This window comes from Primulina tabacum, chromosome 3 (assembly GCF_025594145.1).
Source record: "Primulina tabacum isolate GXHZ01 chromosome 3, ASM2559414v2, whole genome shotgun sequence".
In the NCBI taxonomy this organism is placed as follows: Eukaryota; Viridiplantae; Streptophyta; class Magnoliopsida; order Lamiales; family Gesneriaceae; genus Primulina; species Primulina tabacum.
The window spans coordinates 17,789,674-17,807,619 of NC_134552.1; the positions used below are offsets into that span (position 1 = coordinate 17,789,674).

The following is a 17,946-nucleotide window of genomic DNA, read 5'->3' on the forward strand; positions in this document are numbered from 1 at the left end:
TAACTGTTTTTTTTTAATATATTTAAAAAGTTATGTGTTAACACATCTAAATCTTGCTGAATTAAAATATTTATTTTTTGAAGAATGCTTTTTGTTTATAAATAAACATTTATGAAATAAGAGATGGAATTTGTTTAAAAAACAAAAACAAAAAAGAGATGTAGGTTGAATTATTAATAAGATTGGTCCTTAGGTGTGGGCCACGAGTAATCAGCGAATGCTGTGTATTAAATGTATTTGTTATTCAAAAAGACCTACAAAAACACAACATTTGGAATTTGGGACGCTTCCTGCCAGGTCCGCTTCTGCAAATAATTGGAAACGTACCATTGAAACAAAAGAAATGAAGACATGTTAGATTAAGTTTGTTATTGGTGTTGTGGCGGCGGTGGAGGCGGCATAGGATACGCAACTGGAAGAACATATGGTGGAAGATGATGGTGATGATGCCCCGGAGGCATCATGACAGGAGTACCAACTACAGCAGGATGAGCAATGTGGGCACTCGAAGCCACCGGATGTCCCATTGGGGCATGACCCGTCCCGTAAATTTGCATGTTATGATGTTTCATTACATTCGAAGTTGGATTCATCTGTTGTTGGCCGGTGATCGGAGGCGGTTGCTGAGCCGAAGGGGACGATGAAATATTGTCACCCATACTGATACTTGTTATGTCATGGATACTCGATCTCCTTCTGTCTCTATTCAGAGAGTTCAGACGAATGAAGTACTTTTGAGCATGGCTTGCAACTTGTGTTGGTGTCCTCGAAACAACGTAGTTTCTTGAAATGCTTCTCCAATCCCCTTTACCAAACTTGTCTAATCCGAGCAAAAATAACCTGAAGTCAAATAATCTTTCTATTAATCACCAATATATGATATAGGTACAATCTATAATTCCCCTTAATAACAATAATGCGCATTAAAACTGAACCAAAATGGTCAAAATACTTCCTACTTTAAAAACCATAATCCGTTAAATTCTGAAATTTAAAAATTAAAACGGTACAATGCTCATCAAGTATATAACATAACAAGAAACGAATTACCTGTGCTCTTCTTCGGTCCACGGGATCCCTTTTCGACGTTCTTGTTCCGACCTAGTGGTGGAAGATGATGATACTCCTCCTCCTCCTCCTCCTCCTTTACCTGACGAGGCTGAGGCCGAGGTGGAGTCGTGACTATTCGCTGCCAGTACTCCGGAGAGATTATATTTTGCGAACCGTTTATCTTTTTCGCGATACCTATCCTTGTAGTTATTAGTTGCCGTCCTTAATGCAGGAGGTGTGATCATCTCGACCGAGTACTTGGGCAATGGAACATTTCCAGCTTCAATATCAGCAACATCTTCCACCAAGATTTTGTAATGAATCTTCAACTGCTGAATACTTTTAGTGGGAACCATTGAAGAAATCTCATTCCAAATGGGATTCTTATCATCTTCATCTTCAATCCAATGCATTGCAATCCCATTCTCAAAGGCCTTCTCTTCTTCTCTGCTCCAATATTCCACCTCCTCTCCCATGATTTCTTGATTTTGTTACAAATTCAATCCATGTTTTTTTTTTCCTTTCTTTTTTTCTTTTTGGGGTGTTTAATTTCAAGATTATTTTTAGTGTAGTTTAGACAAAAGGTATAGATCTGTGGTTTGCAGGATAAGAAAAAGAAGTGGAGTGAAGTGAAGGATGAGAATGGGACAACAATGCATTTATGGGAAGAGGACCACCAATGATTTAAGCTCTCTCAAGGGGATGGCCTCATTTGTCATCTATTGTAGTTTCTTTTTAAATTTTTTATCAGATTGAGCCCAACAATTTTGCTTATCTTTAATAAATGTTTGAACACAAAGTTGTGGAAATCTGGCAAGTGATGGAAGATAATATATCACTAATTATTTGATATCATACTTTTGAATTTGGCCCTCCAATTTCTGGAGCCACATGCTTTGGTCACAACTAATTCAGATTTGAGTCAGATTGGATTCGTTTTACAGATAGTTCTCCACACACACACACACACACATATATATATACATATATTAGAAATTTATAACATTAGAATTGACAAATCAAAACTATACTAATGTTGGGAGGTGAAACTAAAAAATTGAAAGTAGTTATTATCGCAGTTCACAATAGATAGGTTTTGATGACTAATTGTGATTAACTCGTAACTATGCCACTGAGAATGTATTTGTATTTATTGATTTGTTTAGTGCATAAATTTATTATATAAATTTCAAATTTCAAAATTTATAGACATTTGAAGTTTTAATATAAAATAGTTAAAAGTGTGAATATAAACCTATGTTACATTAGCAAAAAATGGGAAATCAACTTGTTTTATTTATTTATTTAATTTGCATAACATAGATTTTAATTTCGTCACATAAATATCTAAATTATGTAAGAAAACATCGATATCATATAAAAAAATATTCAATAAAATTCATATATAAAAAATATTCAATAAAATTCATTGATTTCCAAAAAATAAAAAATAAAGATTGACAGATGAAAATCAAATTTGATAAGTTACTTAAAATTCATCCACTTACATTATAAAATTATTTACTTTTAATACAAAATCAAGGATAAAATAATGAAAAAATAAATGTTGAATGCAAAGTGAGAAAACAGGGTGCTGGCCTCGCTTCAATCTTGACCAAAATCGAGCTCGATCGCCAGCAGGGGCTGGCTTTCCGGGAAAAAATGAAAAGATTTTTCCAGCCAGTACAGAAAGATGCCTCCTTTAAGAAACCTACTCTCTCATCTGTGAAAGATTGTGAAGAAATTTCTGTCTTTGTTGAGGAGAATAAATGTAGTACAGAGAAGGTCCCTTCAAAATTCTTGACATGGAACGCCAATAGTCTTCTTCTCAGAATGAAGAACAACTTGTCTGATTTATCCGAGTTTTTGCTGAATGTTGATCCGGACGTTATAGCAATACAGGTTATTGATGCGATTACGTTTTTATAATTCTTGGGACTTTTTTTTAGTAGGGATAATTTTTCGGGACTTTTGGAGTGATGGGTTTTTTCTCGTTTTCTGTTTGAGATGTAGGTTTGACATTTCTTCGTTTTTGAAAAATGTGATTTTTTTTAAGGATATGTGGAGGTGTGCTGTCTACTTGAGATCTGTGGCAATATTATGAGAATATTTAGTTTAATTTTTACTATTCCTTTTGTTTTAAGTTAAAAAGTGTTAAGCTCGACATTGGCAATTTGGGTTACCCTAATTCTGGAAGAATTTTGGAGTGAAGAATCAGAACAAGAACCAGAGAGAATGGTGTCCGGACACTAACATATTTCCATATGTTAATGAAAATACTATAATACCAATCAGGGAATGAAATAGTCAGGTAGTGATCACGAAATCCTTAATTTTGTGAACCTGCAGGTGTCTTCTCTGCTGGTGTGATCAAGAATCTGTCATGAATTGCTTATGGTGTTGCTGCCTGCCGGTTTTAGCCTCCTGAAAGTACTCGCTTGCGTAAAGAAGGACCTTGTCCTCAACGTTGATAGGGTCTAGTAAAAAAGAAGTCAGACAAGAACCATATATGTCTTCCTAGGGATTATAAACCAACAGTTGTTCCATTCAAGAACCATAGATGACATGTCAAATTTGAATTAGCCACAAGTTGAATCACTTGATGACTAGACATAACTTCTTGTATCTTTTGAAGCCACAGAGTAATTAAGTGCATACTTGACAGCACAAGACACTGGTTCAGTCGTGTGAATTGTTTAAGTTGCTTTTAGTTCAAATTATTTGTTTCTATGGTACTAGTTCTATGGTCAGAATTGCTTTTTTTCTTCTCTTCATAAAAAATCATGCACTCTGTATAACTCAAACTCAGAACCCAACTGCTCAGGTTCATTTTCTGTCATCAATTTTGTGCTTGGAAACTTGGATAAAAGTTCACCTGACTTTGTAGTGTTGGTAGGAAGTTAGGATGCCTGCAGCTGGTTGTAAAGGTGCACCAAAAAACCAGGCGGAGCTAAAAGATGATACTAACTCGTCACGCGAAGAAAAGCAGGTGAAGTGTGATATTTTGTCTTACACTGCTGTGTTGAAGTAAAGTCTATACAAGATGCATTGGACCTTAATATCCAGCTATAGTTTGATGTGATTAATATGTCCACTACACTTTGTAAACATTAATATTTGATATTAATAAAATAGTTTCTTATCCAAAAAAAAAAAAATGTCTGGTGAAGCTTCTCCCTTCTCTGGCATTTTCTTAAAATAGAGGATGATTACAATGTGTCCTAAATATGGAATTGAATTATTTGATTGATTTTAAGCATTGATGATGCAGGTCATTATGCGTGCCTTGCTCAATCCACCATTTAAAAACTATAACATATGGTGGTCACTTTCGGATTCAAAATATGCTGGAACTGCGTTGCTCATAAAAAAGTGCTTTCAGCCAAAAAGGATTTCTTTCACTCTGGATCAAGCAGGTTTGTCGTAGTTACAGTGACAATCTTCTTTCTGATGAAAGATCTGTTCTGATTAATAAAGATCTTTTAACAAACTGAATTCTACTAGACATGATTTGCGATATGATGTCAATAAGAAGACTAACGGCTATTGGTAAACCTATTCCTTGCTAATTGTCTAATTAAGACAATAAATATGTCAAAATAAAAGGACAATGCACTTACGTACTATCATCCGAAATTAAATATGTAGAGAACAAATCAAACAGGTAAAAAAGAAGTGCCTGTAATTTACAATAAAGCATGCTGATGGTCTTCATTTTGCAATGCTAAATTCATTGGGTCTCTATCATAGTATTTCAATAAGAAGATAGCCTAGTTACTGGTAGAAATTTGTGTTTGAGTGAGTGGCAGCATAGTGCTGCAACGTTGTTATGTTACTCTACTGTATGTAGCATACTTTTTTTAAGATAAAGCCAACTTTATTGAAAGGTGGGAAACGACATATACTGGAGAGGGACTGGACCAACACCTCATTTGATCTATTTTGACTGTTACATATATTTCTTGCTTCTAAATTTCGGGGTTAGGTGCTAGGTAAGAAGTTGATTTCTGAATCTGTTTGTGTTATTTAGGTTCAAAACATGAGCAAGATGGCCGAGTTATTTTGGCTGAATTTGAATCATTCCGTCTATTGAACACATATGTTCCTAACAATGGATGGAAAGATGAGGAATCCTCATTCCAGAGGAGGAGAAAGTGGGATAAGAGGATGTTAGAATTTGTGCTCAGAACATCTGATAAGCCACTTATCTGGTGTGGTGATCTTAATGTTAGGTACTAAAGTTTGCTAACTCCTTTCTTCATCACTCTGGCCAATCTCTCTCACTTCCTTCCCAGTTTACCCTCTTGTGCTATAATTTTTTCTCTGCCTTTGGCAGTAAAATAAGGTGGTATGCAGGTACTTTTTTCAACTTGAGGCTGATGTGTATTGGGTTTTATGACATGATTTATAAATCTTGATACAAAATCATCTTTGAGCCTTCAACATGATATATTTGAAGTCAGCTATAATCCTGAATACATTTAAAATTACCTTTTTCTTGTGCTATTCTCCTACAACTTATTCCAGTAATTAAAGCATTTGTTTGATTTATTGAATCATTTACCTATGGTGATGATTCCTTCCATTTGGGACCGAAATAGTAAGTGTTATTACTTTAATTTAGTTGAAAAACGCAATTGGGTGATTGAAACTATCAAAGATTCTTTGTGGCTAAAATAATGTGAATTTTGTTTTATTGCTGAACTTTAAAAATAATTTGGAACATTCTCGGTGGCCTATTGTAAAAATTATATTTACAGTTGGATGCTGCTGTTTTCAAAGATAAATTTAAGTAAAAAAGTAGTGCACATTTATGAAGGACATCCGATGCCTTTCTTAAACTTAATTTCACCGATTCTATGTAAAATGTACAACTTTCCTGAAAAAACACTTGAGAGCTGCAAGTTTACATATTTCATGATCCCAACTGGCTAAGTAGTTTTAGTTCAAAATCACTCTACAGTATGGCTTTTCATACATCCAGGGGTAGAGACAGGTATTGAATTTGTTGGAAAAGTTTGTTGTCAGAGAATTGGCATTTTTTAAAGTCGTTTACAGTTTCATGCATTTGCTCAATTCCACCATTTTATAGATTGAATGTCTTGCTGAGCAATTGTTTTATTACGCTAATTTTTATCCTGATGTGCAGTCATCAAGATATTGATGTGAGTCATCCGGAATTTTTCAGCACAGCAAAGCTCAATGGTTATGTTCCTCCAAACAGTGAGGTGATTATTGCCTTGAATGCCTTCACCCCATGTCTGCTTTGGGGTTTGACATTAAATGATGTGTGAAGACTTTTTTTTTTTTGAAAAGAAACTTTAATTTATTAAATAGATATTAAGGATTACAATAGCGGATAAGCAATCCGCGAATTAAAGTAATTATAAAAGATTACATCACTTATGCTACGACCAAACATATTTCCAGTCCCTAATCAAATCCGAGATACTTAAGGTGTTTGTATTCTGGCAATACAATCGACCAACTTGCAACCCTGAATTTTATTTTTTCCCAAACTTCTTCGAGAGATTCGGGCTTATCTTCAAATATTCTTGTGTTTCTTTCCAACCATAGCGACCAAAACGTGCACTGAACAATCATAGACCAAAATCTTGAGTGTCTTCTCCCTGCTTGCCAGCTTGGTTCTAAATTTTAATACGAGCATATCTTGTGCCTTCTTCGGGAATATCCACAGACATCCGATTTCTTGTAACACCTTTACCCAAATGCTATATGAGAATGATCTTGAGTTTCCTCTTTCCTTCGGCACAGACAACACCAATTCGGGCTTAAAGCAGTGGATGGCTGCCTTCTTTGCACGAAGTCACAAGTCTGTAATTTTCCCAATGCCACTAACCACAAGAAAACTTGAATCTTTGTAGGAACAGGTACATCCCAAATATTGCGAATGAATGGAAAAGACCGTGTATTTGTAGTTGTGAAGAAAGAGTTATAGAAAGACCTAACAGAAAACAAACCCGAGGAATCCCCCAACCACAATGTGTAGTCCCCCACCCCCCGCTGTACCCTCACTGTTTCTAAGACCCCTAACAATGCTTCAAACTCACGTTCCTCTGTCTCATTGAAATTCCTTCTAAAACTCAAATCCCAACTAATTGCGAAGGTGTCGTTTGTACCAACGAAAGAAACAAAAGAAGTGATTGGCTTGTTAATGACAGCAGAAATACTGAACAAAGAAGAAAAACGCTCTTTGAACGAGATTTCCCCCACCCACTCATCCTCCCAAAAACGAATGATGTTTCCCTGTCTAAACACCCCCCTAACCAACAAATGAAAAGCCGGGAATGATCGAAAAATGCATTTCCAAGGACTTCTGAACGTCGATTTCTCCCCCAACCCCAAATCCCATCCATTATCTTGAAAACCATAAAGACTGCTAATAACCTTTTTCCATAAGGTCTCTCTTTCCACCGACCCTCTCCACCACCATTTTCCAAGTAGTGCTCTGTTTCGCAGACGAATATTTCCCAATCCCAATCCTCCCCTATCCTTTGGTTTGCACACTTGCTCCCATCCTACTACATGGCAATGCTTATCCTCATCGGCTCCATCCCAAAAGAAATTCCTCATTATTTTTTCCATCATAAGTGCCAATTGATTTGGTACCGTGAATAACGACATGTAATACGATGGCATGGCACACAAAACTGCCTTGATCAAAGTAAGCCGGCCTCCTCTTGATAGGAAAGATTTTTTCCAACTTGCCAATTTTTTTGTCATCTTGGAGAGTACCGGTTCCCAAAATTCCATTGCCCTCGGGTTACCTCCCAACGGAATCCCCAAATATCTAATTGGCCATCTTCCTTTTTTACAGCCAATTGCAGCCACTAATTCCTCAACTTCATCTTTCGATCTATTAACTCCCATCAATTCACTTTTTTCCCAATTTATTCTTAATCCGGAATGACGTCCAAAGCTATTGAGAATATCCACAATTACCAACAAATGATCCTCCGACTTTGCAAAAAATAGTGTATCGTCCGCAAATTGAATATGCGAAATTTGTATTTTTTGTCTACCAACCTCAAGTCCTATTACGGACTCATCTTCCTTTGCCTTATCAACCATCCTTCCTAGCCCATCAGCAACCAGATTAAAAAGAAAAGGAGATAATGGATCTTCCTGTCTAAGTCCTCTTTCCCCTTTGATTTTTCCACGTGGTCTTCCGTTAATGAATATCGAAAAAGAAACATTTGAAACGCACCCCATGATCCACCTCCTCCATCTCTCCTCGAATCCTTTTTTTCGTAAAACAAAATCCAGAAATTTCCAATCAACATTATCATAAGCATTCTCCAAATCAACTTTAAACACCCAACTTTTTTTTAATTTTTCCTAAACACCTCGACAACCTCATTCGCAATTAAACAACAATCCATGATCTGTCTTCCCTTAATAAATGCACTTTGGTTCTCGGCAATGGTAAAACTCAGGACCTTCAATCTATTAGCCAAAACCTTTGCCAAAATTTTGTACAGGCTTGTAATCAAACTAATTGGTCTAAAATCTTCGATCCTCATCACATCTTGTTTCTTCGGGATGAGGCAAATGTAAGTTTCGCTAGTAATGCCGTTGACAATGCCATTTTCAAAAAATTCAGCGAACACTTTCATTACGTCCTCTTTCACCGTATCCCAATTATGTTGGAAGAAGGCCATCGTAAACCCGTCTGGTCCCGGTGCTTTGCATCCATCACTTTCAAAAACTGCTTTTTTAATCTCTTCCTCCCCAAATGGCACCTCCAAGGGATCAGTCATGTATATTGGGTGTATGTTTGTATGGTTTATTTTCACACATGAATCAACCTTCATGTCTGTCAGCAATTGTGAAGTTGCATTTGATATCTATGTTGAGGTGATGTGAGACCGTGTATACGAGAACTTTATTGATTTTTTCTTGTGCTGTGATTGTTTCTTTAACTTGCATTGGTAACAATATTTTGGATTCATGCCTATTCTTATAATCTATAAATATATTTCCGAAAATAGAAAGCAATGGGTCCATCGCGAAGATCTGCAGGATCTTAAGATATTTCTCCGTTCTTTGTAGTTAACAGATATTTTCGCATCGATTTCCTGATCATGCAGGATTGTGGGCAACCTGGATTCACGTTGTCTGAGAGAAAGCGTTTTGGTTCCGTTCTTAAAGAGTATGTGTAAAGTTTTTCCATTATTTCTTCCTGTAATTTGTTGATGAAATTTATTTTCTTTTTTTCTTCCTTTCCACTTACCTTACCTCTATGAAATCTGAACACTTATTTGTAGTTTAATCTTTGGCTTTCCACTATAGTATCGAACCTTACAGAGACATCCTAGCATTGACCATCAACATCAGAATGATGATCGTAAATGCAAGCAGATAATGAGCTTGTTATTTGTTGCATTGCATGATTTGAAACTTCTTAGGATTAGGTTCGGTTAACTATTTTGTGCTGTGTCCTTTTTTGTGACCAGCATTTGTACTTTCATGAAAATCCGTTTCGCTTCTGTTTTTGGCTAGGGGAAAGCTGGTGGATGCGTATAGGTATCTACACAAGGATAAAGACATAGAGCGTGGGTTCTCCTGGTCAGGAAACCCTATTGGCAAGTAAGAAGTTTATATTCTCTTAATGTTGGGACATATGGTTTTCATGTGAAAAACAAATTTCATATAATGCTGCTTAAGTTTGTGCTTGGTACACGCATGCCAGCTAACCATTGCTGCAGGTATCGGGGGAAAAGGATGAGGATTGATTATTTCATCGTCTCAGAGAAACTAAACGACAGAATTGTTTCCTGTGAAATGCATGGACATGGCATTGAATTAGAAGGTAAAGTGTACCGAGTAAATTTCACCCCTTGGGCAACATTCTGAAACGGGCATTACGTCGCCGGCATTGATTTGTTTTGGTATTAACTGGTTACAGGGTTCTATGGGAGTGACCATTGTCCCGTATCTCTTGAGCTTTCTGATCCTGTTGCCATTCAACTTCTGCCAGAAACTAGTGCTTCTTAGTGTGCATTAAACTGTTGAGATTTTCTGGGTGGATTTCCTATTCAAAGCAGATTTAGTGGAATCGTTTTGGTAGTTACGGTGAAGCAACGGACATGGTTCCGTAGACTGAACTCAAAACCATAGTTTTAATTTTCAATTTCATGCATTTTAACTTCTTCTAAGGTGAAATTGTTTTTTTATTAATACGTTAATTTGAAATTTAGATACTAAAACACGAAATTACACACGAATCAATTTTTTATTTATTAATTTAGACTCAACCCAGGTGAGTATGGTACTGATCTGAATTCAAAGGAATTGAATAATGACTTCCATAGGTTAGTTAACTATTTGATCCCATTCAAACATGCATGTTTTCTAATTTTGTATCTTGATTTTTTTTTTTAGTTAATGACCTCATTTAGGGATGTTAATTTTCTCCATGGGTTTAGAAGGTTTAGAGACCTACAGAAAAAATCCGAAACGAGGATGAAGATCCCCGATTTTTTCGAGTTCAAGGCGTGTATGAGGATATTATACTTTCGAATTGTCCTAAAAATAATATTAATACATATTAGATAATAATAATTTTGGTTCAAGAAATTCTTGTACCCGCATTCATCTTGTCTCATTAATATTTTTCAAACGGAATAGAGACGGAGATAGCGACTTGATCCTCGAGATTTCAGGTACGGAGAATTCTCCAAACCTGAAAAAACAGATATCGGGACGGATGTAGAGATAAAGAATGAAATTCGAGGACGGGGCTATAGCTATCCCTAACCTCATTTGACAGAAAATATATAGTTTTAAATAAGGGAATATTTAAATTTGAAGAAGTCATATAAACAGTACTGTATAAATATTAAAAACATGCCCATTTTGGAAATTGAAAGGGACCGACCATCTACCAAATTATACAATGTCAAAAGAGGCTAATTTAGAGAAGGAGCCGTGCAAAATATTCCGGAGACATAAATTTAGAAAGACTCGAGTATGAAATTGAAATAAATTATTTGCCTTAAAATCAACCAATAATATTTCGCAGGAATAGACTTGCTTACATGATCTGCTACCAAAATTTAATATCGAACAAACATTACTGACTATAAAAGCTCCCACAACATTCAACTGAGGAACAAAATATGGAAAGGAAAAAAAATTAAATTTACAGTGCTCAAGTTAAAAAGAGGAGGCCTCAACATTAGCTTTGTTTCCAGCAAGAATGAGAGAAATCTCCAGACCACGACTGAATGCTTGGTTGAACAGAAGGCGAGATTGAAATGTTGACACGAATGGAAACCACGAAAGTATAGCGATAGGGGCAAAGATTATTATACCCATTCCAGCATCGTACATTCGAGCGAATTCCTTCACAAAATCCCAAAGGCCTAAACTCTTCACAACTCTCTTCCATGTAATGGCCAACTGCATACAATTTGTTGCAAAATGCAATGAGAGAGCAATCACAAGGAAAGTGCACTAAAATAGAGTACAGAAGAAATAGAACAAGATGCTCAGGCAAAAAAAAGAAAGAAATAGAACACGAAAGCTGTTCTTCCTAGTGTATATCTTTCCACAGCAACACAACTGGGCTTGTTAGTGACGTAGCAGAAATACTTGCACCAAGTTGAAGTAATATGCACAAAACTTCATTAAATGTTGAAGGTGGAGTATTTTTGGGAATTGATCAAATAGACAACCTTACTGCATTTATTGGATTTTCATTTTTAAAATTTATAACCACACAAGGTGCCTATTTCAACAAGTAATAAAGAGTCAGAAAACCACAAATATGGTATAGAGAACTCATTGTGATCACCTTGAGATTCCTTTATATGTTTTTGTGTGAGAGTGTGTGTGTGTGTGTGAGAGGATACGGTTATGCATACAAGGAAAAGTGTATGCACGGTCAATTCCTTAAAAAAGCCGAAACACTGGCAGGAACTGATGATGTTAACTTACACAAAGAATGAGCCATCCTGTAGGAATAAACGCTAGTATGCTAGCAAACAAATCTGGTACGGATAGCTCCGTGAATAGAACGACAAGGCAAAGGGCTATTATGAGTCCCAGAGCCGTAACTCCTTGCATAAACCGAAGCATCAACTGGAAATTGGTGGACCTTTTAGGACTAAATGTGAATATCTGAAAAAAGGAAGATTAAGACATTGTTCTGAATTTAGTGAAAGTAAAATTGTTTAGAGATCATGAATCAGTGAGCAAAAGGACAAAGCCAAACCTTAAAGATCATAACTATACCAGCAAGTACAACCCAAGAGAAGCCGTAGATCTAAAGACAAATAATGGAACTGATCAAATGATAATCAATTGGAGTTTAAGAGAGATACGAAATGCCAATATCAAAGTACACCAGCAAAAATCAATGAATTTGATCTAGTCCAGACATATGTCAATTGTCACTCAAAAAATCAATAAACATCAAATGATGACAACTCTTTGTGGGACTTCCGGTCTATATTAAAGAACAAGAAGGCCTTTGATAAAATAAAATCCAACACCAAATAGTATTCAAATTGTATTTTTCATAACACCAAGGCTTTAAGTTGGTAGAAGTGATTAAGAAGGGGCACACAATGTCGATCCAGAGTTTGTTCCTATCCACCGACCAAGTAAACAACTATCAGAATGAAAAAAATTTTACTTTGGATAATGTCCCGTCTTTTCTGAAAAAACTTTCACCAAAACAGTAGGCTACTCAAAATTTGTAAGAGTTTTTGCATCATTTGTTTGTACTCATAGCTTAGGGGTACATCCATGACTTACCAGATACAATGCATTGACTTATTATCTTGCAACTAGACACAAAACATACAGTCATAGCCCGAAAAATAGAGAAAAAAGTATACCGCCAGTGACGTATCCTTTCCAGTAAGATGGAGTTTGTAAACAATGCCATATTGAAATACTACAAATCTCAAGCTCAAAATTGTTTCAAGTATCCTGCCTCTCAAAGTCTGAATATGAATCTGCAGAAAGAAACAGGTTACTCTGAGAAGTGAAAAAATACAAATTGGAAATTTTCGATACATAGAAAAACCATAGTCGTGTTTTTTCATGGCAGCTAGCTGAGTGAAAATTCTCATTTTCAATAAATTAACATACTATAACAATACTTAAAGAAAGCATGAAAGAGAAAAACACAATCCGAACTTTCAACTACTTGAGGCCTGTCAATTCGCTATTACTAGCTGAGGTATCCTACCTCAACAGATAACAAAAAACTACATAGAGCCATTGAAAATTTGAAGATAAAATATCCCTTCCACCCTACTATATTCCTGCAACACACCTGTTCTTCATCCCACCAAGACTCCCAACTATTGTCTCCTTTGACACCAACTCCACCTTTGTACATCAACCAATTGGTCCAATCATCAAAATCTTCCACAGTCCTGCACATCACAGGATCCATTTTATAACAGAAAGAATAGGCACATCAACAGCATAGTTTCTTATCCTCAAGCATGAACCAAGTTCTTTAACTGAAAAAACAAGGCAAGGAGGCAAACCATCAAAATACAGTAAGTTTTGGAGGTAATAATGAAACGTACTTCTGCCATTCAAATCCAGAGGGATTGAATATATAGGGAGCAAAAAGCCAAGAGATGACAAGAAACCAACTGCTCAGGGTTAGTAGAACAAAGGAAACAGCACCTCCCTTCGTGTAACCATAAGCAATGTAAACAATAAGTAGCACTGCCACTTCAAGCCTGAAAAATAGACTTAGAGCATGTGAACACGCCACATACACACCAACACAAAACAAACAAACCAACAAATATATAATCAAACATTGCTGTTCATTTGGCACAAAGAGATGGATGCACCCCAACACCGCAGAATTTTTGGACATGATACTCACGCCTTAACAAAATGACTTCTTGAGTAAAGCCTATAATTCTCCGCAAACTTGATGTGACGAACAACAAAACCTCTTCCGGTTGCTCGGTACTGGAAAAATTATATTCAACAACAGATTTTAATAACTACATAAATATTTAGCCAATCAACCAGCCAGAAATTCAGATACCTTGGCACCTCCATGGAGTATAGTACGCCCAAAATAATGAGTTCTTGTCCCTAAAGAAAATGTGAAGAATACCGAACAAAGCTGAAGTTGCATCGTAATAAAACTGAAAACAGCCTGCATGAATTAAGTTCGGAATTCATCCACAAAACGAGTCATCCATGCACATATAGAATAATTTCCAACAGGGTAACACATGTTATAACTAATAAAGTAACAAGTCACATGTTCTCTAAAAATTTATGACAGTCCAAACTTAAGCAACACTGGCTGGTCTACCGGTCTTTATCCCAATTCAAAGAGCTATAAAATGTACAGACTCAGGATAAACAAGAATGCCATGGAAATAGATTTTGAATCCCAATCGACTATTAGAGCCTATAAGTGTCTCAACAATAATGGAGACATCATATTGTGGAATCACGAGGTTAATGAATGAGAATCAAAACCAACCTGTAGCAATCCTAGTTCCAGTATAAAACCCATGATCATGGGGACTGCAGTAAAAATCCCAATTTGGACCAGAAACTGAGCATTGAGAACGGCATTCAATGCAGTATTACCCAAAACATTAGCTTCCATTGAAATTCCTTCATCAAGTCCAGAGAATGCCTGAAAATTAAAGAATATTTAATCTGGAAGGTTAGCATCTAACATTCATAAAGATGGTTTATTAACCAGGCAATAAATGTATGCTTTAACACTAGGCATTCCTCAAATCGATTTATGAGGTGGAAGCATATCAGCAATTAATTTTGGTTTGCAATCTCTCAAAGATTATTGGAAATTTTGGCCGTCACAAAATTTTCTTATCCGACTACGCACCTTTATATAAGGGGCACGTTGCAGGAGGAATAATACCTCGATTTTAACAATTACATTTCCAACAATTCTTCTGGCATCTAGTAATAATGCTAAATCCATGGCATCTCGAGATATTTTGATCAATCAGCATTGACCCAAGTGAACGTGGAGTAAAGGACATCACCCGATAGAGATTCTAGGGGAGGTCATGGCCATAGTGTTTTTTGAATAAAGGATTTCGACATGGATGCATTGTGATCATGAAAATTCCATATTGAAAAATAGTAAGAGAAAAATAGGAAAGTCAGATTAGACTAGCAAGCATAGACTAGTGGAATACACATTGGTTCATGATCAACTTATAGCCCAGATTTATAAGAGGAGTAAGGAAATCTATTCCATTCCATCCTTTACTGGCTATCAGGAAAAAACCTTCACACCAGTCATTAATTCCTTCTCATGCTAGGCCTCGACTGTAGCTTAGACAGTATCACCTCACATGATAGATTATAAGGAAAAATACTATACCTTATCTCTTTCTAGGAATCTTCCCTGTTTTGCAATTGCTAAGAAGAGGATGTTCCTAAGGTTCCTCCCTCATCCCTTAATTGCAAAACAAAAAAAACCTTTCAAGTCTTCAATTGAGTTGTGCAACTTGAGAAGCATACGCATCCCATCCAAGATAGGTCAATACATGAAATTCAATTCCCTGTAGTTCGTTATTTCTGTTTTTGGGGGTCTCAGTCTCGCTACTTTAGTCTAGGTTAAATTTCATTGTCACTTATAAAAATACTTTTTATCTCATTTTCATATTTTCTACTGTCATCATTACTTGCGTTACAACTTTTTATCATTTCTCAAAAGTACTCCATAATTATATTTTATTTTAATTAAATATTCTTAACATTAAATTTTAACCATATATATTATTAAAACAACTAAATACAATTGAAGCAATAGCACTAACCCAATAAGCAGTAGCAGATCAATGAGGGATTTATTCTTAGCAGATCTTGGTCGCGACCAAAGCAGTAGCGATAGAATTTTCTGGGCAATAGTAGTTAATTGTATTTGTGTGTTAGTTTGGTTGGAGAGGAATAGGAAGATTTTTGACAAGAAGACTTGCTCGAAGATTGCTACAATTAAATTTTGGGCCCCAAGATGGATTTGGAAGCATAAGGAGTTCAAAGTATTTTGGTTTTAGATTTATATAAGGATTGAAGTCTTATATGTCGTTATTATATGTTGTTAATATGATCCCGGGTGTTTTACTTATCTTGCGCGGATCACTTACACGCTTTTTGTAATTAATAAGTTTTTATCAATATGATTCTGTTTCCTATAAAAAAAAACCACCCCTTTCCTAAAAATTACATTATCTTGCAACTCATCGTACTCAAACATGATTCCTAAAGATAACATTAGATGAAAAGCGGGAAAGATCTTGGAATTAAACATGTGGCTGAAATTAAATTGCAGTAAAAAAGGGGAAAACCCAGTGGCTACTAATATATTTAAGTGCCATTAAAACAAAAGAAAAAAGATTGGCTGCTAATACATTTAAGTGTGGTTGACATGAAAGATAAAAGACAAATCAAAATGAAGTAAAATAAAATAAAGAGAGCGCCGTAATAATAATAATAAAAGGAGAAATATAGAAGCAATGTAATTGAAACTGCAAAGAGAAGAAAAAGTTAAGGCTGCCCCAGATTGAAATTAGGAGAAGCTGCTTAGAGTTTTGATGGAAATAAAAGTCTGCCAATACATGCATGTATGGTTTTTTTAATAATTGAACGGTTATGGACTTAACTTTATTCGGCTTCAAATGATAGGATCAACTTGGGTTCACGTTGAAAAAAATTGGCCGACAAACAATTTCACAGAAGCACACTTTATCTCGGCTCAAGCGAGCGTTGCGCCTAGCAAAAGGAATGCATCTGGGCTCGCGACTTTCAAGTCCGCACATGGGTGGGTGGTTAAGCAGGCACTCCTTTTACAATTAACTCAAATCTTTTAATCATACAGCAGCACAAACACCAAGTTCCAATAACTCTACTCTACAAGGATAATTATTGCTTCTCAACAAAGAGTACGTATCTTAGTGTTTGTTGTTCAAAGATACCGTGCATCTTACCTATGTGTTCAGAGACTTCAACGCAATAACATCGTTTAAAGAAAACACTAATATATTTTAGATTCATGGTTCTTATACATGTGCCAGAATACATTTGGACGATGGTTATGTGCGGCGTCATCCAATAAATCAAAGGTCATTCACTTCATAAGTAAAGTTAATTCTCGTGCTTGTGTCCTCTTAATAGGCTCATTTCCAAAGATATCTACACCCAATGCTCAAAATATGAACATTGATCTTGGTAAGTTATTCCCACAACCTATTTATTGGTATTTGTTGAATCTCATGCTCAAAACTAATTTATAGTTATAATTCTATGTTCCATCAAAATTTCACTTGTGCGAAAATATCCCTCTAAAATGTTATCCCGATGCTCTTTGTTTTCAGGCAGATGAATCAGGTCTCCCTACGTCCTACTTTCTCAACTATTGTGTTACTAAAAAATTATGCCTCTAGCTTGATGTCCAAAACCACTTTTGTGTATTATATAGTATTCTATTCTTAGGCTTTATCAAAACTTTTTTTTTTTGATAAGAAACTTACTTATATTAATTTGAAATAGTTTTTCAGTTACATGAAGTGGACTAGTGGTCCACTAATAGGAAATTATAAAACTCAAAATTAGCAATACACATAAGTCCAATCCCTTAAAAGATCTAGTGTTGATAAACTCTGAAAATCTTTATTAATTCCAATCCAGCTGACTATCTTGAATTTGATCTTTCTCCCAACACTCGTCTGCACTGTCTTCCACATCTTCAAAGATTCTTCTATTTCTTTCTAGCCAGATGCCCCAGCATATGCCATGGATCACCACCCTCCAAAAAACTCTTCCTCTTTTACCAACCCATTGTCCGAGATCCGTATTGAACAAATCAGCGGTTGTCTTCGGTACGACCCAAACGAATTT

General features: G+C 35.9%; 3 protein-coding genes across 5 annotated transcripts in view; 1 reads left to right on the forward strand and 2 right to left on the reverse strand.

The window, feature by feature from the left end:
* Positions 1 to 210: 210 nt before the first annotated feature.
* On the reverse strand, positions 211 to 1,730 carry LOC142540906 (transcription factor MYBS1-like). The gene is made up of 2 exons (XM_075647368.1): positions 1,051 to 1,730; positions 211 to 840 (listed from the first exon to the last, which is right to left on the reverse strand). Exons 1-2 carry the CDS (start codon positions 1,524 to 1,526, stop codon positions 369 to 371), a joined length of 948 nt encoding a protein of 315 aa, XP_075503483.1. The 5' UTR covers positions 1,527 to 1,730; the 3' UTR covers positions 211 to 368.
* Positions 1,731 to 2,600: 870 nt separating this feature from the next.
* LOC142540907 (DNA-(apurinic or apyrimidinic site) endonuclease) lies at positions 2,601 to 10,223 on the forward strand. Of its 2 annotated transcripts, XM_075647369.1 has the most exons (9): positions 2,601 to 2,952; positions 3,947 to 4,039; positions 4,322 to 4,466; positions 5,081 to 5,282; positions 6,200 to 6,278; positions 9,162 to 9,223; positions 9,574 to 9,660; positions 9,780 to 9,883; positions 9,980 to 10,223. In XM_075647369.1, exons 1-9 carry the CDS (start codon positions 2,713 to 2,715, stop codon positions 10,066 to 10,068), a joined length of 1,101 nt encoding a protein of 366 aa, XP_075503484.1. In that variant the 5' UTR covers positions 2,601 to 2,712; the 3' UTR covers positions 10,069 to 10,223. The 2 variants fall into 2 exon arrangements, with proteins under 2 accessions (XP_075503484.1, XP_075503485.1); XM_075647370.1 differs by lacking the exon at positions 9,980 to 10,223 and having other exon boundaries at positions 9,764 to 9,833.
* An 821-nt stretch (positions 10,224 to 11,044) lies between these two features.
* LOC142540908 (callose synthase 10-like) overlaps positions 11,045 to 17,946 on the reverse strand; it is a 72,305-nt gene continuing 65,403 nt past the window's right edge. The window contains exons 43-51 of one of the 2 annotated variants that reach the window (XM_075647371.1): positions 14,552 to 14,710; positions 14,102 to 14,215; positions 13,934 to 14,022; positions 13,623 to 13,781; positions 13,361 to 13,463; positions 12,918 to 13,037; positions 12,290 to 12,340; positions 12,013 to 12,195; positions 11,045 to 11,475 (exon numbers count right to left, since the gene is read on the reverse strand). In XM_075647371.1, the coding sequence (XP_075503486.1) occupies positions 11,230 to 11,475; positions 12,013 to 12,195; positions 12,290 to 12,340; positions 12,918 to 13,037; positions 13,361 to 13,463; positions 13,623 to 13,781; positions 13,934 to 14,022; positions 14,102 to 14,215; positions 14,552 to 14,710 (1,224 nt within the window). In that variant the 3' untranslated portion in view covers positions 11,045 to 11,229. Of the gene's footprint in view, positions 11,476 to 12,012; positions 12,196 to 12,289; positions 12,341 to 12,917; positions 13,038 to 13,360; positions 13,464 to 13,622; positions 13,782 to 13,863; positions 14,023 to 14,101; positions 14,216 to 14,551; positions 14,711 to 17,946 lie in introns of those variants that run through there. The other variant, XR_012819182.1, reaches the window with a different exon arrangement.